This window comes from Phytophthora cinnamomi (assembly GCF_018691715.1).
Source record: "Phytophthora cinnamomi strain GKB4 chromosome Unknown Contig0, whole genome shotgun sequence".
NCBI lineage: Eukaryota > Oomycota > Peronosporomycetes > Peronosporales > Peronosporaceae > Phytophthora > Phytophthora cinnamomi.
In genome coordinates, this window is record NW_027150933.1 from 3,517,375 (window position 1) to 3,542,334 (window position 24,960).

Genomic DNA, 24,960 nt, shown 5'->3' on the forward strand with positions numbered 1-24,960 from the left:
AAAACTCCCGAGGGTAAAGCTATCAACATGTTGTGGAATTCACAAGGCGTGGTGCTCCTCGCCGCGCCGATCAAAAAAAACAATCCGTCTACAAGATGCACACGCCGTCGCCGTTGGGCGTGATCATGACAATGCTGGAGTAGCGCGTGCCCAACGGGTCGTTGTACACGCTGCCTTCGGAGCTGCGAGCGCCCTCCGCCGTAGTCGCCGACATACGCTCACCGTTGGGGCCCGTGGCCTCGGTCTCGTGGTTCTGCTTCTTCATGTACGCGACAATAGCAACAACGGCTACACAGCCAGCGGCGCCAACGACCGCGAATAAGGCCGATGTGCCTGCACCCGTGCTACCCGAAACATCCTCTGCACGCTTGGCCTGAGCTTCCTGGCTCTCCCGACTGCTGCTACCAGAAGTCGACGCAGCGGGCGCCGCAGTTGTATCCGCAGGAGCAGCAGTAGCCGCAGGCGCAGCGGTCGGAGGCGCCGTCGTGGGCTCCGGACGCAGCGCCGTCTTCTTCGGCTCATGCGTCGAGACATCGCCCACGTCCGGACCTTCCATCGATCCCGACATGGATGCCGCACTACCCCTGGTAGAAGCAGAAGCCGAGTCGTCCGACGGGAGTCCAACCTCCTCCGAGCCTGAACCAGAGTCGCTGTCGGAAGCACTGGATTTCTTGGTGGTCTTCTTCGTAGTCTTGGTTGAAGGCTTCTTCGTCACGTCCGCTGCGTCGGCCGACGCAGACGACGAGAACGAAGCCGAAGAGGAAGACTTCTTGTGCTTGAACACAGACTCGTCGCTGGTGTCAGATTCATCGCCAGCGGACGTGCTCTTCTTGGTCTTAGAGCTCGACTTGCTCGAGTCGGTCTCACCAGCGCTCGTCTCCTCCGTCTTGGAGCCGGACGACTGCGTGGCCGTCAGAGTCACCAGGTTTGAGATGATCGACTTCGCCTTCTCTTCCGACTTCTGCGATGAAGACTGTTTCGACGGGACCGTGGTGGTGACGCCAGTCTTGGTCAAGCCAGTCTTGGTCAAGCCGCTCTTGGTAGGAGCAGTCGTCGCAGGGGCAGACGTAGTCGTCGAAGCCGCAGTCTTGGTCACCGTGTTGCTGGTAGTCTTAGCCGTCTTGGTGGCTGTGCTAGTCGCCGTGGTAGCAATAGGAGCAGGCGTCTTGACCACGGTGGACCCAGTGTTGGTCGCCGTTTTTACGGTCGAGCCCGTCTTACTAGTCACAGTGTTCACGACCGGAGCCACCGTCGTGACCACGGTGGACCCAGTGTTGGTCGCCGTTTTTACGGTCGAGCCCGTCTTACTAGTCACAGTGTTCACGACCGGAGCCACCGTCGTGACCACGGTGGACCCAGTGTTGGTCGCCGTTTTAACGGTCGAGCCCGTCTTACCAGTCACAGTGTTCACGACCGGAGCTACGGTAGCCGGCGTGCTAGTCACATAGTTCACCGTCGATCCCGCCGTGCTGGCCACAGTCTTCGCCACAGGGGCGACAGTTTCCACCACAGAGTCCACAACATCAGTCGCGCCGCTGACTGTCGAGTCCACCGTGTCGGCAATATGCTGTACAGTTGGGCTCGCCGTCTGCGTGACTTCGTCCGCAGTCTGCGAAGCTCCATCGACAGTCGAGCCCAGCGTCGAGGCAACATCATCCAGTGTCGAACCCACCGTGTACGGCTCGTCGTCCACGCCAGAGCCCACCACGTACGAAAAATCGTCCATCGTCGAGCCCACCGTGTACACAACGTCGTCCAGGGTGTCCGCGCCATCGCCCACAGTAGAGCCCACCGTCTGCGTCACGTCGCCCAAAGTAGAGCCCACCGTACCAGTCACATCGTCCAGCGTCGAGCCCACAGTCTGCGTAGCATCATCCAGCGTCGAGCCCACAGTTTGTGTAGCATCGTCCAGCGTCGAGCCCACAGTCTGCGTAGCATCATCCAGCGTCGAGCCCACAGTCTGCGTAACATCGTCCAAGGTGGAGCCCACAGTTTGGGTAACATCGTCCAAGGTGGAGCCCACGGTTTGTGTAGTATCGTCCAAGGTAGAACCCACAGTCTGTGTGACTCCATTCAGCGTCGATCCCGTCGTCTGAGCCACATCATCCACCGCAGACCGCGACGTCTGAGCCACATCGTCCGCCGCCGAGCTCAGCGTCGAAGCTACCTGTTGCACCGGCGAGGGCGTCGAGTTGGTGACGTCGTCCACGGCCGACCCGGCCGTGCTGACCACGTCCTGCACCGGCGAACTGGTCGTGTCCGTCGTGGAGGACGCCGTCTGGTCCACCACGTCCGCGGCCGAGTCCACCGTGCCCGTGACCGAATTGGCCGGCAGTGTGCCCAGCCCCAGCGACGAGCTGGAGAAGCTGGCGGTGGTGGGGGTCGCCGTCGTCGACGTCGGGGTGGGCGTCGGTGTGCTCTGCTCCTCCTGTTGCTGCTGCTGTTGCTGCTGCTCGTCGCCCACGACGACGGCCTGACTGCCGCTGCCGCTGCAGCTGCTCTCCTGGGCGTGCACCGCCGCCAGCACGAGGCAGGCGGCCGTGATCACGCGGACCCAGACACAGCGCATGGTTTGGTTCGTGCGTCTACTGTCCCGCTATGGTGTATTGTAGCTAGTTAGTGTCTGACTGAGCGGAGAATGGTGCGAGGAACCCCAATTGCAATTGCAATCGCAGAGCTCCCGCCGCGATCGGACAAGAAGCTGCAGAGAGCGAAGGAACCGCGTGGGGTACGTGAGGTACTTTCGGTCGCGAGGCCGAAGTGGAAATGCAGCGCTGCAGAGTGCAGTGCAGCGCCGATCAGCGCTCTGACTAGCTGTCGTCTGACTTGCGTACCCACGCGACCTACGACGTGTAACCCGGGGGGGACCAGTTACACACGGCGTAATCGCTGTTCTATCAGTGGATATTTTGAAAACCTCTCTTCTCTCAGTTCATATGTGGGACACACTGAATTGGGTATATAATCTACTAGAGAAGAGATCATGAAGCTGTGGGGTGTACTGACATACACGCGTCAAATAGGGCTTGGCGTTTAGGACAACTTTTTGACTCATAAAAGAGCCCCGAGTGACTCCACTTTACGGAACGGGCACTGCTGCCTGCTTTGCACTCGCCCGGCACTCCGGCCATGCCGATTGCTTGGCCAGCGTTGCGGGCGCAGGGCGCACGCTCAAGTCGTGGTGCACTGACCAAGTGACGGTCTGTTTCGCGTTGCGACGGCGAGTGGCGGTGCCTCGCTCAAGTTTGCAGCAATGATCAGGCTGGGGCACTGGCGCCAACTGCGCGTGTCAAACTGCCGACTTGACTTGAGCTTCCGGTACGCCATGTAACGCGGCTGTCTTCAGCGCGGATTGCATGACGTTTCGCCAGGAACGTTTCGCGCACGAACGCTCGACGCACCGAAGCTCATCAGCCCGTTACCACCACCACCACTCCATTTTGTAGAAATCCCGAGCGGAGACCACCAGGGAGTAGGGAGTAGCCACATGATCTCGGATGTGTGGCCAAAGTGACAGGGACGTCGCCCAGCGTGGGGATCGCTCAGGAAACTGACGACGATGGTGTCGCCGATTGTCGGAAATGGGTTTTAGGATGGAACTCATCACAATTCCACAAACCGAGAACAACATCCAACAAAAGCCCGGCGCTACCCTACGTCCCGGCACATCGGACTCCGATTCGGAGACTCGAAGTACACAAGTCGCGTGATTGATCCTTGTTGGCTGTGCTAGTAAAAAATGGCAAGTGCTTGGTTATGAATGGATGGACGACGACGAGCTACAAAAGTTTATGATAAAGATATTGCCGTGACCGTCTGCATCCTGGACTGTTGAACACGTACCATCTTTCCGTTTGGTTTCGTTTGTTTTGTATTTGTTAAGCTTATACCTAGACGGCTTCTTCTTCGCTGATTTCCTTCTGTCGCGGCACACGCGAACGCATATGCCAGTATTTGTGCTACATCTACAACCTCGCCTGGACATCCCTGGACACCTGCTGGCAACCGCGCGAAATGTTGTAACTTTAGGCCAAGATCTTGCCTGGAGTCGAAGTACAGGAAATGGCTGTGGTTCTTCAGATGCGGATCCTGCCTTTCCTTTTCCAGTATGCAATGTGGTTGTATTTACAGTTATCGTATGCTTTACTGAAACACCATATTGTCCAGTCTTTTCCAACAGTATTGGAAAATTACCACATCGGCTGAAAACTCGGAATTGCGGTAGACAGAAGGTTCTACATATTCTTGGTACTGGAGAAGCCTGAGGACAACCTGACGCCGCCCACGAGTAACGGAGTAGACTGTTGAACAAGCGCAGTGTTGTGTGAGCGCGATCGGAGGATTATGACTCGGAATGAAATGGCTTTTGCGTGAGTGTATTGACCGCTCGATATATAGTACTACGTGTAGTACCCCTACGCAGGGTAGCAAATGGAGATGCCGCTGCTGAGCAGCTTGCAGTAAGTGTGCTTGTGGCATCTGACGTTTTCGTCACAGGGACCCCAGCGTGGTACGATGCCGCCTCCAGTGGGGAAATCGATGGTGTCGGCGCTGTAGTCACTTCCTGACGACGACGTCGTAGGTGCGGGCTCGGTTGGAGATGGCGTATAGTCGTATTCTGAAGGAGGTTCTTCCACTACAGGCTCTGCGGTCTCCCCGGCTACACTGGCATCTCCGCTGCCAGTGTAGCTCGGTTCGTTGTCGGCTTGGGATGCTTGACCAACCGCTTGGGCGGCTGCATTGTCGAGGGACGTTAGAGTCACCAAGGCTGCAACCGCGAAGCTCAGAACGACTCGTAGCTTGAGCATGGAGATTACTGGTGCGTGTCGGCCAGGAGGCGAATTGGGAAGTCGATGGACGGCTCCGAGCCGCTGCAATGTGTCTTTTGGTGTGACCAATGTGCGGCTCGCAGGTATTCTTGTCAAGGGCCACGTCAGCGCAGGATCGCATCGGTTGGGAAGGTGCGGTTGCTGTTTCATGCACAGGAGGAGACGAGAATGAATGGACCAAGGTGAACTGGGCTGTATTGGTACGTGGGTTTGTCTAATTGACCGGTTTGGGGGCGCAGATCGAGCTGTAGATGCTGAGCTCTTTGCAGTACGCGTCGGGGTCGGTGCACATGGTGCTGCCCGAGTAGAACACGCCGCCGCACTGGCCGAACATCGGAACGCCATCGACAACCGGCTGAGCTGTAGGAGGACTCGTCGGACTAGGTGTTGGCGTCCCTGGCTGGATCGTGACCTCGCCCGCTGCGCTCTCGCCGTCGCTGCTGATTGTGGATGTATTACCCACGCCATCCGCGAAGCTGTCGGAATCGGAACTGAAAAATGCGCTGCCGTCTCGCGAGTCGCTCTCACCCAGTGAGCTGTCCGAGTCTTCGCGTTGGTTGTCTGCAGCTACGTTTTGAGCACTCGTGTCTGCCATTGTCATCGCCGCCGCCGCGATGGCCAAGCTGACGAGGAGCTGCTGCAACTTGACCATGTTGAAGTCGATCTGCAGGCTCGAGGGGCAAAACGAAAGTGCTCACCACCTATTGCTGGGCGCAACTCCAGCATCTTCTCCATCTTCAGCTCTTGGTAACGGCCCGCTATCAACACTATCATCCAACACGCGAGTTGTAGCGTTTCAATAACATTAGGAATAGTTACTTTTCATACCTTCACTTCACTCACTCTCCTAGCTAGCTATGGGGGTCTTGTTGCGGTCACAGCTCGAGCCGAACGACCTTCTCCGTGGGTCTGGACTCCGGGAAGCACACGGAGATGAAGTCGCTCAGCTGCTTGCAGAAGGTGTGCTGCTGGCACCTCGTCTCACCCAGGTAGTAGAGTCCTCCGCACTGGGCCCAGGCCTTCACCCCGTCGGCGTCGGTGGGTGCACTGGCGTCCTCCACTCTGCTCTGCATCTCGATGACGCTACCGGCGCTTGGGTGGCGTCTTGGTGGCTTTGGGATGGAGGGCGTCGAGTCCTGCGTGACATCGACGGAGCTGTCCGCGTCCATCTGGCTCTGCACTTGGTACGTGGAGAAGTCGCCAGCATTTCGGAGGTTGGTCGCCTGAGTCATGGCCAATATCAACGCGGTGACGGTGACCAGCATGGACACGAAGCGCTGCGCGGTCATCTCGCTGGGGCTCTAAAGATTTTGGATCGGAGACCAACCGACGGTACTCCACTGCTCTGCGTGGACCGAATTCGCGAATGACCAAGGAATCTCTCCTTGCGCTGATTTCTGTCGAGACCATGCGATACAGCTCAGATCCCTTGAACGCGTCTGTAAACCGTTGCCTGCGAGAATGCATTTTTGCGTATCGAAATGATTGATGCAATGAACAGAATATACTATGATGAAAGACCTGTTTGGATGCTTCACCTGCGGAAAAAAGACTTATGGTGGTGAATCAGTAGTGAGAGGGTTTGTGCATAGCCTGGCTCTGCGAAGTGGACAGGACCCGGTTAATTCCATGCCAACATGGCGGCTGGATGTTTTGCGGGGTATTTTGTAGGTTAAAATGGCTGCTCGCGGCATGAGGTGGCCGCGAGTGGGTCCTGCAAATGCCCCCAGCAGTTTGGGCGCTTGTGGAGGCGAACTCGAAGTCACGTGGTCAGAAACTTTCAACACGCCGAAAGTGGCACGGGCTTGCGACGCGGCGAGGGACACGATTTGCGTTCTGTGGTAAGGACAGCGAGTCCACTGCTGGACAGCCTCAGGACTTATCGGTAGAGCCAGTCGCCTCGACTGTGCGTATGCTGTGCGAGTTGGCACAGCCACTCGCTTCCAATTGAACTGCGGTGGAAGCGACTCGCGTCCAATTGTTGGTGGTGGTCGCGCCCCTCCCAATAAAACGAGAATTCACCTGTGGTTTGCATTCCGTGTGACTCGTAAAATATTAGGTAGGTTCAGGTTTGTGCTGTGTTGCCTGTGCATGATGGTTTCCCACGAACTGAGTCCGTTGGTAATGCTCGATTGTTGTTGAGTTTGTTGATGCTCATAACGTTGAGCGAGGCAACGAATTTACACTATTCGAGTGGGAGGCATCGCGGCTCGAGACGAATGGGGTCAATCTTGCATGCGGTGCCGTCGACGCACTTGAACAGCGTGTAGAACGTGTAGCCCCCGCACTTGGCGTTCAGCGGCAGCGCGTACTGCTTGCACCAGAAGAGTTCGCTTGGGCCCCGCGGCTGGCAGCGATAGCCGGAAACGCAGCTCAGCTTGGTGTTGTCCCCGTCCGGCAGGGGGCCAACCCAGTAGCGCAAGTAGTCGAAGCCCACGCCACCGCAGACTTGCGCCCCCGAAACGTCAGCAATTTGGCACCCAGACGCCACGACACCAGTATCACCTTCTGCAGAGCCACTCCTGCTGCTTGAAGTATTTTGCTCAACGACATCTATTTGATTCGCGGTTGCACCGCCAAATGCTACAGCCATCGCTGAGATGGCAGCGACCATTGTAAGCTTGGTCATGGCTTCTTGGCTGCGGTCGGAGCTTTCCCTTTTGGGAGACAAAATGGTCGTTCTCTCACCATTTTTAGCTATCGCATGCGATGCAGAATTTCGCCGCCTTGTTGACCAAGACCACCACGACAAGTATCTAGCATTGAGCAGCCCTCTTAATCTTCTGTGCAAAAATAGAATGCTTTATTTGCTTACATGGGAATGCTTTTCTCTAAAAGTATAAGCGCATTGTGGTTTCGTAATTTATTGTTATGGAGCACGTAATTTATAATTATGTGGTGATTTACGGCACGTATTACGGGACGATGTACGGCTTCAGGGTGAAGTTTGCGAGGCGACCCGTCAACTAACAATTGCATTCAACAACGTGTGGCCATGAAGTAGGTAGCTGGTCAAGAGTACAAGAGAGTACGGACTCGAAGCTACAATATCAATTTTCATGTTGCCCTTTACGAACCCAAGCTTCCACTACGTTGCTTAGCATTTAGGAGGTCTCTTTCGGGACGCACTGCGAATACCAATCGTTTTTATGCTTGCACTCGTAGCCCGAGACGCAGTTGGTAAGTCCGTGGTAGTCCACGCCACCACACTGGCCCCACTGCTCAACACCGTTGACGTCTTCAACTGCCTGGCATTGGTAGTACCACGGATTCACGACCTCGCATGTGTAGCCTTCCGTGCAATTTAGCTTCGTGGACCAGTTTGGCGAGGTTCCGTCCGCGAAGTACTTCATGTAGTTAAAGTTTAACCCACCGCATTGCTTCCAGGGTGCAACATCAGTAACTTGGCTCAGCGTTCCTGTCGGGGCAGGTGTCAACGTCACGGGAGCGTTCGTCCCAGCAGCGTCGGTGGGGACGTTCGTGGCGGACGGCAACGTCGTCGGTGGCGTGGTGGATGCATCAGTCGCAGCAGGGGTCTCGCTTGGCACGACCGGGATCGTGGTAGTGTCCACCGCGGCAGGCACCGCAGTGGCGGGAGCAGTCGTCCCAGCAGCGTCGGTAGTGACGTTCGTGGCGGACGGTGGTGTCGTCGGTATCGTGGTGGATGCATCGGTCGCAGAAGGTGTCTCGCTTGGCACGACCGGGATCGTGGTAGTGTCCACCGCGGCGGGCACCGCAGTGGCGGGAGCAGTCGTCCCAGCAGCGTCGGTAGGGACGTCCGTGGCGGACGGCGGTGTCGTCGGTATCGTGGTGGATGCATCAGTCGCAGAAGGTGTCTCGCTTGGCACGACTGGGCTCGTGGTAGTGTCCACCGCGGCGGGCACCGCAGTGGCGGGAGCAGTCGTCCCAGCAGCGTCGGTAGTGACGTTCGTGGCGGACGGCGGTGTCGTCGGTATCGTGGTGGATGCATCAGTCGCAGAAGGTGTCTCGCTTGGCACGACTGGGCTCGTGGTAGTGTCCACCGCGGCGGGCACCGCAGTGGCGGGAGCAGTCGTCCCAGCAGCGTCGGTAGTGACGTTCGTGGCGGACGGCGGTGTCGTCGGTATCGTGGTGGATGCATCAGTCGCAGAAGGTGTCTCGCTTGGCACGACTGGGCTCGTGGTAGTGTCCACCGCGGCGGGCACCGCAGTGGCGGGAGCAGTCGTCCCAGCAGCGTCGGTAGTGACGTTCGTGGCGGACGGCGGTGTCGTCGGTATCGTGGTGGATGCATCAGTCGCAGAAGGTGTCTCGCTTGGCACGACTGGGCTCGTGGTAGTGTCCACCGCGGCGGGCACCGCAGTGGCGGGAGCAGTCGTCCCAGCAGCGTCGGTAGTGACGTTCGTGGCGGACGGCGGTGTCGTCGGTATCGTGGTGGATGCATCAGTCGCAGAAGGTGTCTCGCTTGGCACGACTGGGCTCGTGGTAGTGTCCACCGCGGCAGGGGCATCGGTAGAAGTAGCAGGAGCGGACGTGGTATCAGCTGGAGTGTACGTGGCATCGGTGGCTGTGGCTACAATTGTACTGCCCAATCCAGTAGGCTGCGTTGAAGCAGGCGTCTCGGAACTGGGAGCTTCTGACGGCAGTGTCGTCGGTGTCATGCTGGAATCACCAGTCGTAGCTGGTGTCGTTGTAGCCGAGGTGGGAGCCTCGGTTGATATAGTTGTTGGTGACGGGCCGTTTGATGTTGATGCATTTGTAGGTTTAGTCGCAGAAGAGGTAGTATGTAGCTCGTCGTTGAGGCTACCGAGGTTGCTGCTTGTATCAGTGTTGTCAACCCCCCAGATGTCTCTGCTGAGCGAATGTCCTTCCGTCGATGCGAACGAGTCCAGGAACGCAGTCTCCACCTCTTCATTCAGTTCGCGTCCTTCGTCGATAGAGCGCAGGTGTTCAGCCTTCGCGCGGTCGACGGCCGTCATAGTCGCCGTCCCCGCTGCAGCGAAGCCAATGATCACGCGTAGCTTGGTCATCTCGAGTCGTGCTGCGGGGTCGTTTGATAAACGAAAAGTGACAACGAAGCAAACCGCGGCGGCGGCGCCACTTCTGCTACAAAATGAAAAGCGTTGAGCATATCCAACGCCCCAATTCAGCAGGACATCACGCCTCGTTCTTATCCTTTCACTGTCTGACGCTTGTTAGACAGACAACGCGCCGCCATTAGACACGACGAAGCCCCAACGCTCACAATGCCGGTAATAGCAGTCTCAGCCCTCCACACATCCCAGCTGGGCTGGATTTGATGGTGGTTCATCCACCATGACAAACGTACCAGCGCTCCATCAGTGCACGCGCGCATGTGCATGTATGTATGGCTTCCATCTTCGCCGAACACGCTTACCATCCAGCCAACCAACGGCTCAAAGTTGAAGCGCATTCGTCTACAGCACGATTAACTACATCATGTACACCACACAAATACCTACCACAAGTACATAAGGTTCAAGTTCTGAGGAATTTTACTGCCGACACGGCCCAAACTGAGCAAATATTTCATGTACTTACGAAATGAGCAAATACTTCATGTACTTACCGGTTGCTACAGATTTGCGTTGGTTTGTATGGAAGGCAAGTTGATGTTACTAAAGGAGCGGGGGTACGACGAGCGAGCCAATAGTCTCGAGATATGCACGGTGGCATTGGACTCAACTTCTCTTGCTCAAATCTTAACTGCCGGATGGTGTCAAAAACTGTTTAGCACTGCAATTGTGGAGGCCAGAAGTGGTCTCTGTTGTCCGCATTGCAATGACTGTCGCACCGAAAGCTACCAGGTAGGGATACGCAGCCAGAACGAGCTGTACGTGGAAGCTTGCGACTCGTTGCTCCGGATGCTGGTGATCGAAACTAATGACGATAATACTTCAACGGACGGTCGTTTCAAGCTGCTAGCAAAATGCCACCGTACGATCTATCAGCGTCGCTGTTTAGGCGATTTTTCGGATACTTATGGCTGCACGCCCTCAAGTGGTTCAAGAGGAAGTCTAAAACACTTGACAATGCTTTGCTACCGGACCCTTCTCGGCTGGCCTCGGTTTAATGCTTCGTTCGGCACACACCCTGGAGAAGCGTGTATGGGCTGTCGTTGCTTTCGACGTTGGAGATGTGGCCACTCCTCCGTGTAACGACCCGATGCAAGTAGCCATCGCCATTTCCGTAACGACCCATGTTGGTGCCCCTCCAAAGCAAGCGCACTCGTCAAGAATCGCAAGAGGGCGCGACTTCTTCTTCTGGCTGGCTTGGACTAGTAACCGAGTGGTGAGGAGGTGAACAATGTCCGAGCCACCGGTTGAGGACCCAGCAGCAGATTCTCCTGACCGACCTGAAGAACAAGAGTCCGACGTGATCGAGGAGAATGAAGCGGAGCAAAATCCTGTCGAAGAACCTCCGGTTGTAGTGGACGAAGGAGACGATGAGCCACGTGCAGACTCGGAGCAGCAAACGGATGCCCCACCTGAAGAAGAGAGCATCGGTGAAAATGCAACGGCCCCAGAAGACGCAACATCTAATGAAGAGGCCGGGAAGGATGAGGCTGACGTGGTCCAAGAGGCTTCGAATCAAGCGGAACCACCAGTCTCAGCTGAGCAAGTCGAGGTGAAAGGGGATGCAGATACTCCTGCAGTCAACGGTGACGGCGCAGCTGAACCTTTTCAGGCTTTGGACATGAGTCCACTGGAGAAAAGTGTGGCTGCAGCACCCACATCGCCCAAGCTGACATCCATCTCGAGAGCGGCAAGCAGACTCACCGGTTCTTTTCGCCAGGGAATGACGAGGGATGAACGGTTGAAGTCCATGGTACGGCAGGCTGAAGGGAGAGCGCGCAAGGATCGACTTGGAGAAGGGCTCAAGGGGGTATTCCAAGCCCACATGGACGACATCGGCGCTCTCGGTATCGGCATGCAGCTATATTTCATGCTCACCAAGTACCTGAGCTGGGTTTTCCTCTGCATGGGGATCATCTCCCTCCCCGCCATCATGGTGAACTCGTACGGCCACGGAATTACCAGCAATATGGTGGATCCACTGCAGCTCGCGTACTCCTCAATCGGTAATGGAGGAGTCAATAGCGACACGGCCGCTAATGCTCGCAATTGTCTTCCGATAGGTGACATTGACTGTACTTGGGATACGGTAGACACGCCGCTGACGTCGAACCCCAAGACGGTCACGTGGATCGTCACCATCACCGACGTCCTGTACTCGTTTGTCTTTATGTGCTTCTTGCTGTTCTACTCCTATAGAGCCAAGAAAGCCATCAAAGAACACCAGAACAAGCATCTGACGCCTGCTCGGTACGCTGTGCTGGTGCGTGGACTCCCTAAAAACGCCACCGAGAAGGAGATATTGGAGCACTTCAACAACTTGTACGACCTGAACAAGGAGGAAGAGTACGCCAAGCTGTGGTTCGGCATGTGCTGGGGCAGGCGACGCAAAGTGAAGCGCTCGCGGTCGAAGAAGGCGAAAAACAGGAATGTCGTCTCGAATGTCGATCACCTGGAAGGATCTACCACGATCAACAAGGAGCTCTACAAGGGCACTTGGATCGCAGAAGTCAGCGTGGCTCACCCGACTGGAGGCCTGCTGCGTACGTTCCTGAAGATGGAGCATCTCGACCAAAAGAAAGAAGAAGTCGAGCTGCTCATCGACACTCTGCAAGCCGAGAAGAGTAACTCACTAGCCGATTTCAAAGCCGCCGATGAGAAGTTGATCCACGCATCGAGGAAGAAGTACCACAAGTTAGAGAAGCAGCTCAAGAAGAAGACGCAGAAAATCAAGGCGCTCAAGGAGGTGCTCCCGGAGTCGGAGGCGGACGAGGTCGTCGAGAAAAAGAAGATGAAACAGGGCAAGAAGGCGAAGACTCTGTCGTCGAAGGAGAAGCTTGCGGCTTCAGCGAAAGCAAGCACTCGCGCATCAAAGGAGAAGCTTGCAGCTGCCGCCAAAGCTGCAAAGTCAGCGGCTACAAACACCCAGCAAGCTTTCGACTGGGAAGGATGCGAGTGCGCCTTCGTGGTGTTCAACAACTTGGAGTCACGGCGCCGATGCCTCCAGGACTATCGCCAATCGAGTAGTTGGCTCGCGCGTAAGTGGCAGCCATCGATCCTACGCTTCCGCGACGGAACGTACCCGTTAATCGTGACGGACGCCCCCGAGCCGTCGAATATCCTATGGGAAAACCTCGAGGTGACCGAGCGGGGCCGCTTCTATCGACAATTTGTGACGAACTTGGTGACTGTGATGCTGCTGATCATTTCGTGTGCGATTATCTCGGCCGCGCAGTCGACGCAAGATCAATTTGCAAGCAAGATGCCACCTGAAGGACTGTGTGACCGAGCTCTTCCGGCGGTGTACTACGCAGACACGTCGTTCTCTATGAACGCCACTACCCGGAGATCAATCTTGTGGTCCCTTGCTTGGGATTCATCCGCGACTTGCACACCAGGAGAGTCTGGCGATACGCGTTACCACATCGCGTACACCAACGAGATCACGAATGCCTTGAACTCCTCGAGGTTGTCGTATGGGTCGGCATATCCAGACCCCGCGCGATGCACGGAGCCGTGTATTTCGGAGGCGAGCACGGAGACGTGCAATACTCTCCCGTGTTTCTACTACGATGAGCTGGTGCAGTCCGACGGGATGACTTGTCAAGCGTACGAGGCTAGTCACGTGCTGTATTGCTACTGCTCTACTGCACTGACGACTAGTATCAGGGACAATGGTTTTGTCGACGGACCCAAGATGCTGTGGAACAATCTGCCGTGCCGCGGATTCATCAAGGACTACCTGGTCAAGAACTCGTTCATCTTGCTTGCTGCCGGCATTGTCGTCATTGTCAACTTTCTGCTGGACAACATCTTGCGCATGTTCGCGGTATTCGAGCGCCACACCAGCGAGTCCACCAAGACCATCCGAGTGGCGGTGCGAATGTTCGTCGCGCAGTTCCTCAACACCGCGCTTATCGTGATTATCGTGAACGCATCGTTTGGCTTGAGGGGCGTTCCAGTGGCCAAGGAGTTGCTTGGTGGCACGTACAAAGACTTTCAGCGCGGCTGGTACCCGACTGTCGGTATGGGTATCGCCACCACGATGCTGCTTAACGCCTTCCTGCCGCAGGTCACGCTGTTCGCTCAGATGTACATTTGGTCGCCGATTTATCGCTGGCACAAGCGTCGTTCCATCCGCACCCAGGCCAAAATGGACAAGCTGTACGCCGGCCCGAAGTTCGACATCTCGGAGCGGTACCCGATGGTGCTCAACTCCGTGTTGGTGACAATGGTATTCTGCGGCGGAATACCGGTGTTGCTTTTCATCGGCGCCGTGACTACCGCGGGTATCTACTGGTTTGACAAGCTGTCGATTCTGCACTTGTACAGTGTGAAGACAACTTACGACGAAATTCTTGGTGAGGTGACGATCCAGATGCTCCCGTGGACGTTGGCGCTGCACTTGGCGTTTTCGGCGTGGATGTATGGCAACACGGAGCTGCTCAAGGGTTCAATGCTTAACCTGACGTGGCTGTTAAAGTCGGTTGGCCTCTCTTCCTTCGTGAGAGATAACCCGAATGCGACAACGGATCAATTGTACGCTATGCTGACCGACAAGATCGGCAAGTACGACGTGCTTGGGCAGTATGGCTTCTTGGTGAAGATCGTGTACTCGCACGTGCTGCTGATGACGGTGCTGTGCTTCTTAGTCGTCATTGGCCTCTTACTGTACACGATCTTCGGCCGACTCGTGTTCGTGGTGCTTGGGCAGATGCTGGAATTTATCAAGCAAATGGCGCTGCTACCAGTAGAGCTGATTCGCTCACTATTTGTAAAAGATGACGGCGAGTCTCTCCCCAAAGAAACAGACAACCTACAGCAGAAGAAGCTGCCGGTGGTCCTGATCCCGGAGTTCACGGAGCCGTTCGTGATGTCCGTCTCGGGGAAGTACAAGCCTGACGAAAACTCCGGCTTCCGGAAGAACACTGTTGACAACACCGAAGAGCTCACCTGTGTGTGGACCGAGGATACTGTTCATGACAATAATGTGGAGCGAGTGGCAGGCGACCACAAATTGACTTGGGAGACCATGCAGGCGCCCGTGAAGACGTACGCTATTGAGGCAAACGAAAAGTATCGCCTGGTAGTGAAGCGTATCACGGACTCCTGGGCACAAGTGAAGGAAGCTCGGCGTAGAGAGCATCTTCCTGAGCCTGTTGCTTTGGGTAAGGTCATGCCTGTGCTTGGTAACCAGGAGGTAGAGGATGCAGTCGCTGCCACCGAGATTATCACGGTCATCACCAAAAAAGTTGAGGACCCTGAAGATGCAGCCGCAGAAGACACGAGACCGGAAGAGGTCGCTAAAGTGGAAGAAACAGCAACCGACGAAGTCGCCACCGGTGAAGAACCAGCATCAAACAATGATGAAGTGAACGCCGAAGCGGTGATCGAAGATGCAGCAGAGCAAGCAGAGGAGGTCGTTGAGGAAGCTGCTGAACCTGTCGAGGCTGAGAGTGAGGAAGGTGATGCTGCAGCGAATGTGGAGGACCAAAACGCTGAACAATGATCTTCAAGTGCGAGGCTTTCATATTCAGGATTAACTTCGTAAATACTCAGCACAACGCTTTCAATGCATCGGTGAGGTTAGCTCATATTAAAATACTTTGAAGTTGCAGGCTGGGTAGCTTTCAGCTACGACGACGCTGTCCTACTCAGTATCCAGTTGGGTATTGTACATGCTTCTTTGTCCTTTTTGTTGTCGTTGGCTATGTTGTGAGGGGCTTGACGTTCCAGGCGCACGAGGACAACCCGATCGCGAAGGCCTGGATAGGAGCTAGCGGGAACCGGAAGTCTAGCGCGAACTTCGACTTGGAAAACTTGCCGAACTGCATCACGACGCGGTTGTTGCCCGTCGGGTCTGGCACAGTACTTACTTGAGTCCCGAGAGGCTCTTCGTCGAGCATGAGCATGAAGTTCTTGGCCGAAGCTTCACGGATGCGACCACCGTGGAATTTCAACATCAACGAGTTCACCTCGGGGCACCACACGGGCAGTTTGCTGCTGATCTTGATGCGGTCACTCGTGGGCGTGTCGAACGTGAAGATGTGTTGGCTCTTGTTGCGCGGCGACGGCGACGTCATGAGTTGGCAGCTCGGAGTTCCGCGAGGGGTGCCACCGGTGGTCGTGACGCCTCGACTGACTCGAGGGCACCAGACAACTCGCGAGCGCTTGTCGTCCATGATGGCAGGAATGACAACCGAGAAGCAGCGCATCTCGGAGCCGACGACGCCAGCAGCTTTGGTGAAGTGCGAGATGTCGGCGAGCAGTTGACGGTCGGCACCATCGTCGGCTGTGGCTGCAGCGTCTTCGTTGATGTTGCTGCACGTGTAGGTGCTGAAGCTCTGGTCGCAGCCTTCACAGCCGCAGCTGTAGAGCTTGAAATTGTGGTCGGTGGCCTTGCGCAGCACAGCGCAGTAGTGACCTGTAGGTTCCTCCGCCTCGCCCGACTCGGGGAAGTTCTCGTACTGCGAGATGTAGAAGGTGCCGCCGACCTGCTTGGCGCTCAGCAAGAACTGGTCGTTGTTCCAGTACATTTTGTATTGGTTCTTGTTGGTGCGCTCGACCGTCGAGTACGTCCACGACTTGGACTGGGTAGGGCTTAGGCACTCTTCAGCCAGGTATTCGCGTGCGTGTCCGCTTTCGAGCATGTCCATGTCCTGGAACGGTTCTTTGATAATGGTATTGCCCCACGTCGGACTGGTCAACTCGGACGTGGGGGACCCGTCCTTCTTGTCGGCGTCGTCCGCCGCCGCGTTGAGGTGGGCCGACAACATTTTCGAGGCTCGCTCGAGGAAGCCGGAGGGGGCCACATTGGTCTTGGCACGGTTTTCTCCTTGTCGGGGCAAGTCAGTGTCGATGAACAGGCCCGGACGTTGCATCGTGTCTGCCATGGTCGCGACTGCGGGAGAGGAGAAGCTCCCTCGCTTAAGGTGGTTTGCTGGCTTGGTGGAGTCTAGGCAAGTACGCTTATGGCCGGTGGAGAGGTGCTGGGCGTTGTGCTATGGGTGACACTCGACCTTTTTTAGCAGAGCGAAGACCACCTCACCCGCTGCAGGCAAGTGCCAGATTGAGTTATCTCGCGTCCTCGATGCCCCAGCGAGGACGAGAAGCCAGTCGTCTGACTCCGACCAGGTTGTAGGCGGAAGTCTGCTTTGATCATTCCTGCAGGTAAAAATAATGGTGCAGGTTGTTGGTTCCCCAAGAATAGGAGGAACAAACTTTGATGAGTGCGGAAGTTGGTTCTTATCCAACAGAACAAAGTGGCCACTACAGCCACAAGAAGGACAATACCCCCCGAATTCAGCTCAGCTTGAAGTACTTAGCTTCAATTTAGCCAGCTGGTGAGCAATGCACGAGAGGGTTGGCGACATCGAACTCAAGCTCTTATTCGAACACAGGTCTGACCTAAGTCGGTGACGCGGAAAACGAGAGGCTCGAGTCGTCTACTTTCGGCGGAAATTATTTAGCACAACCCCATAGATCACGGCCAAAGTCGGCGACATGGTAAACGATACCGATATTATGGAGAGTCGTGAGGTCGAACATTTCATCACGCCGTGACGTGCTCAAACGTGGCATTTGTGCTAGAATCTACAACATATAGACGTGATTCATACTGGACCGGTTTGATCGGTTGACGTGAGGTACTACCGGTCCTGGATGTCCACACTGCCACACTTCAAGTTGCGTTTTTCGTGAACCGTGTGCACTTCTCGCATCGGCACTGCTTGCTCTGTCGGGATCACACTCGCAATCACCTCGATGTATGCCGCCTATGAGCTCGTCCTCTACTACCATTCACCATTTCTACCCCGCCTGCGTGCAAGTATTATGTGGCGATGTTGGCATGAATTTGGGCATTTGTTGAGTCTTACTATCGGGAACCAGCTAGCAAATATCTGTGGCGCTAAAGCTGTTATATGCTTCGTTTTCGATGGAAATGAGAGATACCCGGTAAGAGGGGTTGAACAAACGCTCACCCTGAGTGCAATCGGCGCTAAGCTTAACCACGAGAATTACATTGTTTTCATGTACAGTATCCGATCTACGCCAATGCTCTCTAACCCCACTTCAACTATGTGCAAATCAGCCAGTATGCTGTCCAAATGTTACAACTGGCAAATCCCACCGTTGTGAGATTGACGGTCTCTGCTAATGGAGCTGCTCACTCGTGGCTCTCGTCTCGGCCTGGGGGCCCTGCCACGCGCGTCTCCGTGGCTGTCCCAGAGGTGCCGAGGGCTACGGGACTTCCCCATCAAAGTGCTGTGCCGCAACCAAAAGTTCATCCGCAAGACCGCGGGGAGCTACTTCGAGGTGGAGCGCGAGTGGAATTTGGGTATCGTGCTCAAACCGTCGGAGGTCAAGTCGCTGCGGGACCGGAACGCGGACCTTTCCACCGCGTTTGGGGCCTTCTACAAGCACGAGCTGTTCCTGCACGACCTGAACATCCCAGGTTCGGAGAAATTTGGGCTCTTTTTGGTTAGGCTAGTGTTAACTAGGTTAGCGAGTGCTAACGGATACCTTTTCGGTGTTATGTAGTTTGGCGCCATGGACTCATCGGCCGACCTGAGCCGAGGCGCGTGCGAAAACTGCTAGCGAACCGCTCCGAGCTGAAGAAGCTGGAGGACTTTGCCAACAAACCGAATGCTCAGCTGGTAAGTAGAAGTAGCTGGTTCGAGATGGAAATGGGTCATATGAGGTCTGAGAGCGTCTGACAAGGACCTGTTGGATTTGTGTAGATTCCGATGAGGATCGAGGTGGGCAACACGGGCTGGATCAAGGTCATCTTGGCGGCGTGCTTCAAGCGCGGCCAGGTGGACAACCGCCGACGCGACGACCAGCGAGAAATCAAGCGCCAGCTGCGCGACTGGTAAAAACGTCACGATGGACCCGAGGCGTCGAAATGACGCAACAACTTTGTCACCATGTAGCAAGCAGCTCAAAAGCACGATCAAAGAGCCGTTTTAACACCTTGGCAAAATCAAAAAAAAAGTTTACGCATTGTTCAGCACTTGTCCCCTGTCAGTCAACTCGACTCGGCTGTGAGTAGCTTCCTTCTTCCTCTTCAACCGCCAGCGGTAGGTAGTTTGTCCCTGTCTGCTTAATTTCCCTCGACCTTTTCCACTTAACAGCAGCCGCCCGACTTCTTCTTGCCGCCGCCGTACGGGTCCACGATCTCGGGCAGTGCGTTGCTCTCGGCCGAGGCCGTGGGCAGCGCCTGGCTGATCTGGATGAACAGGTCCGACACGTTCGTGTCCTCCTTGGCGCTCGTCTCGATAAACAGCGCGCCGATCTCCTCGGCGTAGGCGCGAGCCTGCGACGCCGGCACCTCGCGCTTCTCCTCCAGATCGCTCTTGTTGCCGGCGATGGCGATCACGATGTTGTCCGGACCCAGTTGCTTGAGCTCCTTGACCCAGTTCTTCAGCGTCGTCAGGGATTGCTGTAAAAAATTGGGTATGCTGGTTAGCACCTCTGTTGCAGCAACTATTTTATAGAGAAAATGAGCAGCCCATTAGCGTTTGACGGAGCGCACCTTTCTAGTGATATCGTACACGACGATGGCGGCGGCAGCTCCTCGGTAGTACATGGGCGCCAAGCTGTGGTACTGTTGTACGTAGTTCAGTCAAGAGAAGGTTAGATGCTGCGGTCGGATGTCGCTCGAAGGTTAGAGAATCTGGGCGCGGGCAGCTTAGAGAATTTGGGGGAACTCTACCTTTTCCTGGCCGGCGGTATCCCAAATCTGATACTTGATGGGCGTGTCGTTGACCACGATCATCTTGGACATGAAGGAGGCGCCGATGGTGGACTCCGAGTACGGGCGGAAGTTGTTGGTCACGAAGCGCAGCACCAGCGAGGACTTGCCCACGCCCGTGTCGCCCAGCAGCACCACCTTCACCTCGCGCGCCTTGCTGTTGCCCGCGTCCGCCATGTTTGCCTCTATCGCTTTTTGCCGTTCTGTTCTCGTTCTCTCTCGCTTCTTCTCGCTCTCTCGGCGCGCGGCGATTGGGCGGAAATGGGACAGCGTTATGGCCAATGGGAGCGCGATGGAGACATTACTAACGGCAACAACAGCAGGGCACCTTTTGCTGTTGCCGATACGCTCAGCAGCTGAAGTTGCCGTTCCCTTTGGTTAAAGGGGCAAACATACTGGTATTGCCCTCTCTGCCTTCTTCTCCCCTTGCTGGCGGGCGAGTTATTGCGAAGGGTGTGGGAAGTTGAAGTTCTTAACCAGCAGAGGGTAGCCGAATTCATGTTTGACGAGATGCTTCAGGTTTTGCGATGCGCGACTTGTCATCAACAACTTGTCGATTCCTCGACGATGCTCCGCCTCAAGCTTGGGTCGCTCGTTGCTGGTGCTTTGCTGCGATACATAGTCGACCATGTTGGGAGACGGGCCTCGCAGGCTTCGTTCGCAGTTGACAACTGCGGACGAAGCTGCCAGTTGAGCCGTTGAAGCAATCGACGAAGATGATGGAAAAGTGGGTGGATACAATTGCACGAGTCTTTCATTGCGATACATGTACGGCTCCTACATATTGCAAGCCTGGGTTGTCTGTAGACAACGTGGCCGTTCTGAACAAGCTGAGCAAGCACGTTGCCATGCTACGTCCACGGTCTTTTATGTACCAAATATGTGGTACACCATAAATGCACTTCCGTAAAAACGGACGTAATTACGCTTTTTACGAAACGAATGGACAGCCCACACTGGCCGCTGATGGGCCACGTCAGTTGCGGATTTCTTCTAGACGAGCTTCATGTCCTTGACAGCTCGTGCATTTATTGGATGGTTTATCTTTTCCCAGGCCCCGATGATTGTTTTATCTCTAGAATTACACTGATCCAGGTGATGACAATTATCCAGATGAGGGACCTTTATTTCTGTTAGTTTAGTTTAGTGCCAGTTGATTGAGGGAGATTTTATGGAGGTGTGTGTGCGAGAATGATGAAAGTATAGCTTTTTTTCTTAGGAAGTGCCGTCTGATTATGTTGAACATTATGACGATTACAAGCTGTCGAGTCCCTCTCGAGGGGCTCCTGAGACTCCACACCAACCTCCTCTTTTTCCTTCCCTGCGCACGTAGCGTCCGGAGATATACTAGTAGTAGTATTAGTTGAGGGTGTAAGTTTTGCCCGTTAGGACCACCTACTTCTCGTCTGGGATTGATCCACCGATGTCAATGCTTGCGGTGGCCTGAAACGCCGGCACTTCAGTTGCCGAAGGTGTTGAGACCATTCCGAGCTGCGATTGTACACTTTGCAGAGATTGTCGAAACCCCTTGCGTTATCCCAACGCCCCTCCGCCCAGCGGAGATCGCGGGGCTCAGCTCACTTTTGAAGCTTTCTTCACACCAAGCTACCTTCACGTCGCATCCAACCCGTTCAACATGGTCAAAGTGAGCGCAATTGCCGTCTTTGCCGCCACTGCCGTCGCTATGACTGCTACGGACAATGTCAGCGCTTCGTACGTCCGCAGACTCGACAACGAAGTCAGCTCTGATGTCGACGTTGGCGATTCGGTCGACGATGACAGCTCTTCTTGGTCTGGGAGTGGATCTTACGAGGGGCAGGCTACGGAGGAGGTTGCGGTTCCAAAGTACGGTCAGTGTGGTGGCATCGGCTACGTCGGCAGCGACGTGTGCGAGCCAGGCTACATCTGCGTGCCGGCCGACCCGTGGTACGCCCAATGCCTTCCAAGAGGAACAGCAACGTCGGCCACGACTAAGAAGCGAAGCCATCTCTCCAAACTGCACATCGACGACGACGAGCTTCTGCTCGAAGATAAGACGTCCGACGAGGTTGGCGTGGTGCCAGCATGGGAGCAGTGCGGCGGCAAGGGCTTCGACTTCGACTACTCCAAGGACGACCCATTGCCCGACGACGAGACGCCCAGACAGGCTTGCGAGGAAGGCTACACGTGCGAAATCGTCAACCCCTGGTACTACCAATGCCAGCCGCTGCCCGACCTAACAGGCATCAAGTTGTGGGAACAGTGCGGTGGCGCGGATTACAGAGGCTCGACCAAGTGCGCCAACGGCTCCGTGTGCAAGTACTTTAACGCCTGGTACGCGCAGTGTGTCCCGAAAGAGCAAGAATTCTCATAGTTGTCCGCTCCTACCTTGCTCTTGATCGTTTGCCAAGTATAACAAACACTAGTCCTTAAAAACTAAAATGCATTTGGAAGCTCTCTCATAAACGAAAGCCGCGTGCGCATTATAATGCTGGATGTGTGACCACGAGTCGCATTTCAAGATGGAAGCTCATGAACCACTTAATAAGATGGTCGCGTGCCTATGACATCAAGACACTGAGCCTCTACAGTAGCCAAGAGCAAGAAATCGCTCGCCGTCTACCCTTGCTGGCTACGAACTCCAGGTGAGGTGTGTCTAAACTCGCTCTGTTCAACGACCCGCAGCTTTAGCAACAAAAAAAACTGATCCAAAACGCGTTTTTTTTTAATACAATTACATAAAGTTTGTTTTTGCTTTTTTCTAGTCGAGTCGCTGCAATGCTCGACGACGAGGAGGAGCGCGCCCGCCAGCGCCGCTTGACGCTGGTACAGCGCGTGTTCATGGTGCTTCTGCTGCTCATCTGCCTCGCCAGCGACTACTTCCTCTTCCAGCAGTACGTCGTCTCTCGCCTCGCTTATTACATGGCTCCACAACAACAAAAAAGCAGAAATCTAACCACTTTTTTCTAATGGTAGCGTTTATATGCTGGATTACAAGCTACTCCGCCACCTCGTAGACTCTGCAGCCCACGGCAGTGTGGCGTTCTGCTGCTGGGCCATTTTCCTGCTGCAGACCGAGAAGTATTCCGCGCCCGGGTATTCGACATTTTCCGGTCTCGGGATGCTAAAAAAGTGCTTTTTAAACGGCGCCACCGCGTCGCTGTTAGACCTCGACCATTTCATCGCTGCAGGAGCCGTGAGTCTGGCTGGAGCTACGCATCTAAACGGACGGCCGTTCGGCCATGCAGTCACTTTCATCGTTGCGGTGGCCTTGCTGGTCAATCGGTGTTCGAGGAAAATCCAAGCAAGGAAGAGACGCTACCGGGTGTGCTTCATTGTGGTGGCGTGGTCCAGTCACCAACTTTGGGACGGGATGCGGCGTGGGCTTTGGTTTTGGCCGTTCGGATCGACCCCTCCACTGAATTACTTCTTGTATGTAGCGATGGAGGAGGCGCTGCCATTTATTACGGCGAAATGGTGGCGAAAGGCACCGGCGCTGACTGAGATGGAGAAGCTGGAGCTTGCACTGCAAAAGGCAGATGACGAATCGGAGGGCGAGTTGGGTGAGGAGGCGAACAATAACGATGAAGAAGAGGGAGCGAGACTGCTCATGTCAACAGCTTCGAAAGAACACTCGTCTTCGCCAACAGCAGCATCCGCTACAAGCCCGCGAGGAAAAAAGATCAGCGAGATTGTCTGAGCGCCTAGAGTCCTGCATAGCTTCCTCAAAGTGACTGCAAGACAAGAACCTGTAAATACTGTATTTTGAATTCAGAAATTTTCTGCGAACCGTCTTAATTGGTTAGCGTTCAATTTTGATCCAGACAGGCTGAGGATGGCACGACGATTGAGGTGCGTGCACGTGAGATCCGAGCAAGCAACTGCGCTTGGGATCGAGAATATTCGATCATTCTGGAGCAAGCCACACACAAGCACTTGCTAAAAACACTCGCCCGCATGTTTGATATTTTTCGGTGGAGCATTCCCATATCTCAAATCTGTAACAACTGAGATTGTGGATCTGCGAGTGAGTACGCTCGTAGAAAATAGCTCAGTGAACAACAAGAGAAGAGTTCGGCGCACAACCTGTCATTCACGCATTTACTTCGTATTCAGCAAACGCTCCCTTCCATCTCACCGCTTTCCCCGGAACTATCATGGTCAAGTTAAGCGTTATCGTCACTCTCACCGCTTTAGCCGTTGGCTTTCACAGTGTGAAGGCGGCTAACCTCCGCCAGAATGAGCCAAGTCGTTTCTTGACAACGGTAGAAGCCAGTGACAGTGGATCGACCGACTTCTCCCTCGCACAATCCGACACGAGTGATAGTGATGCTGGAGAGCGATTCTTGGAAGACCTCGACGCAAGCGTCGACGGGTCAAGCTCCTTGGTGGATCAGGACAGCAGTGAGGATACATCGGACAACGGATCTGGGGGCCGCTTTCTGGCAGAAGACTCGTCTTCAGGCTCTGCGGAGTCGATCGACTCAAGTGAGGATGGCTCTGGCGACCGCCTGCTAGTTGAAGTGGAGTCCAGTGTGGATGGGTCCACCCTTGTAGACGGACAGAGCTCAAGCGAGGACATCACTGACAACTCCACGTCAAATACCAAGGACTCGGATGACAGTGAAGATGATGGTGACGACGACGTGGGCTCGCCGTATCAACCGGGTACCGTGAAGCCTGCACCAACTGATGACAGCGGAAACTTTGACACCTCAAATTTATCCTGGTGGAAGTAAAGCTAAATATCATATTTTCCCTTGATTGCTATTTATTCCTGTGGTATCGTTTGGTGTGCCGTTATACCTAGATTGTTTTACGGTTTTACCGTAGATTTGATGCACATGCGAGTGAGAGTGATAAAAGGTGGCCAATGCAACGAACGCATCGTGGGTGGGCCCAGTCGCTTGGGTTCTCAAAATAATGAAAATAATGAAGCTTATATCGATGCTGAGGCTAGCGTGGGAACGCACCACAGTTTCGAGACTTTCCAAACCTGATCACCTTATTCATCGATCCCTGACACAAAGCACTACAGTTTTGCTTCAATCGCAACTCTATTCGTGAACAGATTCTTGGTGATCACCACTGCAGCCACGACTTCTTCTCCACCACAAGCACCAGCCTACATTAGACACGATCTCAGCTACAACATCCCAAATCTCGTTCTCAACGTCCCCACCATGAATAATTCGAGCAGAGCCTGCTTTGTGATTCCGCCAGCCCTGCTTCCAAAACATCTCCACGAAGAGCTCCAGCTTGATCACTTTCAATTTTCTCACGGACCGGAACCACCACCGACCGACCTCCTCGACACTCGCGACTC

At 55.0% G+C, this 24,960-nt stretch overlaps 11 protein-coding genes across 11 annotated transcripts; 4 read left to right on the plus strand and 7 right to left on the minus strand.

Moving 5' to 3' along the window:
- Window positions 1-88: 88 nt before the first annotated feature.
- On the minus strand, window positions 89-2,569 carry IUM83_02171 (RNA-dependent RNA polymerase 2; the record flags this gene model as incomplete). The annotated part of the gene is made up of 1 exon (XM_067926072.1): window positions 89-2,569. The coding sequence occupies one exon, from the start codon at window positions 2,567-2,569 to the stop codon at window positions 89-91; it is 2,481 nt and encodes an 826-aa protein (XP_067800960.1).
- Window positions 2,570-5,043: 2,474 nt separating this feature from the next.
- IUM83_02172 (Small cellulose binding protein) lies at window positions 5,044-5,481 on the minus strand (the record flags this gene model as incomplete). Its single annotated transcript, XM_067926073.1, has 1 exon — window positions 5,044-5,481. One exon carries the CDS (start codon window positions 5,479-5,481, stop codon window positions 5,044-5,046), a length of 438 nt encoding a protein of 145 aa, XP_067800961.1.
- Window positions 5,482-5,704: 223 nt separating this feature from the next.
- IUM83_02173 (Small cellulose binding protein) lies at window positions 5,705-6,118 on the minus strand (the record flags this gene model as incomplete). The annotated part of the gene is made up of 1 exon (XM_067926074.1): window positions 5,705-6,118. One exon carries the CDS (start codon window positions 6,116-6,118, stop codon window positions 5,705-5,707), a length of 414 nt encoding a protein of 137 aa, XP_067800721.1.
- An 896-nt stretch (window positions 6,119-7,014) lies between these two features.
- IUM83_02174 (putative glycoside hydrolase) lies at window positions 7,015-7,458 on the minus strand (the record flags this gene model as incomplete). The annotated part of the gene is made up of 1 exon (XM_067926075.1): window positions 7,015-7,458. One exon carries the CDS (start codon window positions 7,456-7,458, stop codon window positions 7,015-7,017), a length of 444 nt encoding a protein of 147 aa, XP_067800962.1.
- Window positions 7,459-7,933: 475 nt separating this feature from the next.
- IUM83_02175 (Glycoside hydrolase) lies at window positions 7,934-9,835 on the minus strand (the record flags this gene model as incomplete). Its single annotated transcript, XM_067926076.1, has 1 exon — window positions 7,934-9,835. The coding sequence occupies one exon, from the start codon at window positions 9,833-9,835 to the stop codon at window positions 7,934-7,936; it is 1,902 nt and encodes a 633-aa protein (XP_067800963.1).
- A 5,242-nt stretch (window positions 9,836-15,077) lies between these two features.
- On the plus strand, window positions 15,078-15,410 carry IUM83_02176 (uncharacterized protein; the record flags this gene model as incomplete). Its single annotated transcript, XM_067926077.1, has 1 exon — window positions 15,078-15,410. The coding sequence occupies one exon, from the start codon at window positions 15,078-15,080 to the stop codon at window positions 15,408-15,410; it is 333 nt and encodes a 110-aa protein (XP_067800911.1).
- A 199-nt stretch (window positions 15,411-15,609) lies between these two features.
- IUM83_02177 (king tubby 1 protein) lies at window positions 15,610-16,794 on the minus strand (the record flags this gene model as incomplete). Its single annotated transcript, XM_067926078.1, has 1 exon — window positions 15,610-16,794. One exon carries the CDS (start codon window positions 16,792-16,794, stop codon window positions 15,610-15,612), a length of 1,185 nt encoding a protein of 394 aa, XP_067800964.1.
- Window positions 16,795-18,058: 1,264 nt separating this feature from the next.
- IUM83_02178 (SsrA-binding protein) lies at window positions 18,059-18,777 on the plus strand (the record flags this gene model as incomplete). The annotated part of the gene is made up of 3 exons (XM_067926079.1): window positions 18,059-18,356; window positions 18,443-18,558; window positions 18,643-18,777. 3 exons carry the CDS (start codon window positions 18,059-18,061, stop codon window positions 18,775-18,777), a joined length of 549 nt encoding a protein of 182 aa, XP_067800722.1.
- A 251-nt stretch (window positions 18,778-19,028) lies between these two features.
- IUM83_02179 (Rab5 family GTPase) lies at window positions 19,029-19,832 on the minus strand (the record flags this gene model as incomplete). Its single annotated transcript, XM_067926080.1, has 3 exons — window positions 19,029-19,343; window positions 19,437-19,508; window positions 19,617-19,832. The coding sequence occupies 3 exons, from the start codon at window positions 19,830-19,832 to the stop codon at window positions 19,029-19,031; spliced, it is 603 nt and encodes a 200-aa protein (XP_067800723.1).
- A 1,459-nt stretch (window positions 19,833-21,291) lies between these two features.
- Window positions 21,292-23,334, plus strand: IUM83_02180 (cellulose binding domain-containing protein; the record flags this gene model as incomplete). Its single annotated transcript, XM_067926081.1, has 3 exons — window positions 21,292-21,968; window positions 22,400-22,528; window positions 22,611-23,334. The coding sequence occupies 3 exons, from the start codon at window positions 21,292-21,294 to the stop codon at window positions 23,332-23,334; spliced, it is 1,530 nt and encodes a 509-aa protein (XP_067801004.1).
- Window positions 23,335-23,791: 457 nt separating this feature from the next.
- Window positions 23,792-24,373, plus strand: IUM83_02181 (Secreted RxLR effector peptide protein; the record flags this gene model as incomplete). The annotated part of the gene is made up of 1 exon (XM_067926082.1): window positions 23,792-24,373. One exon carries the CDS (start codon window positions 23,792-23,794, stop codon window positions 24,371-24,373), a length of 582 nt encoding a protein of 193 aa, XP_067801003.1.
- Window positions 24,374-24,960: the final 587 nt, after the last annotated feature.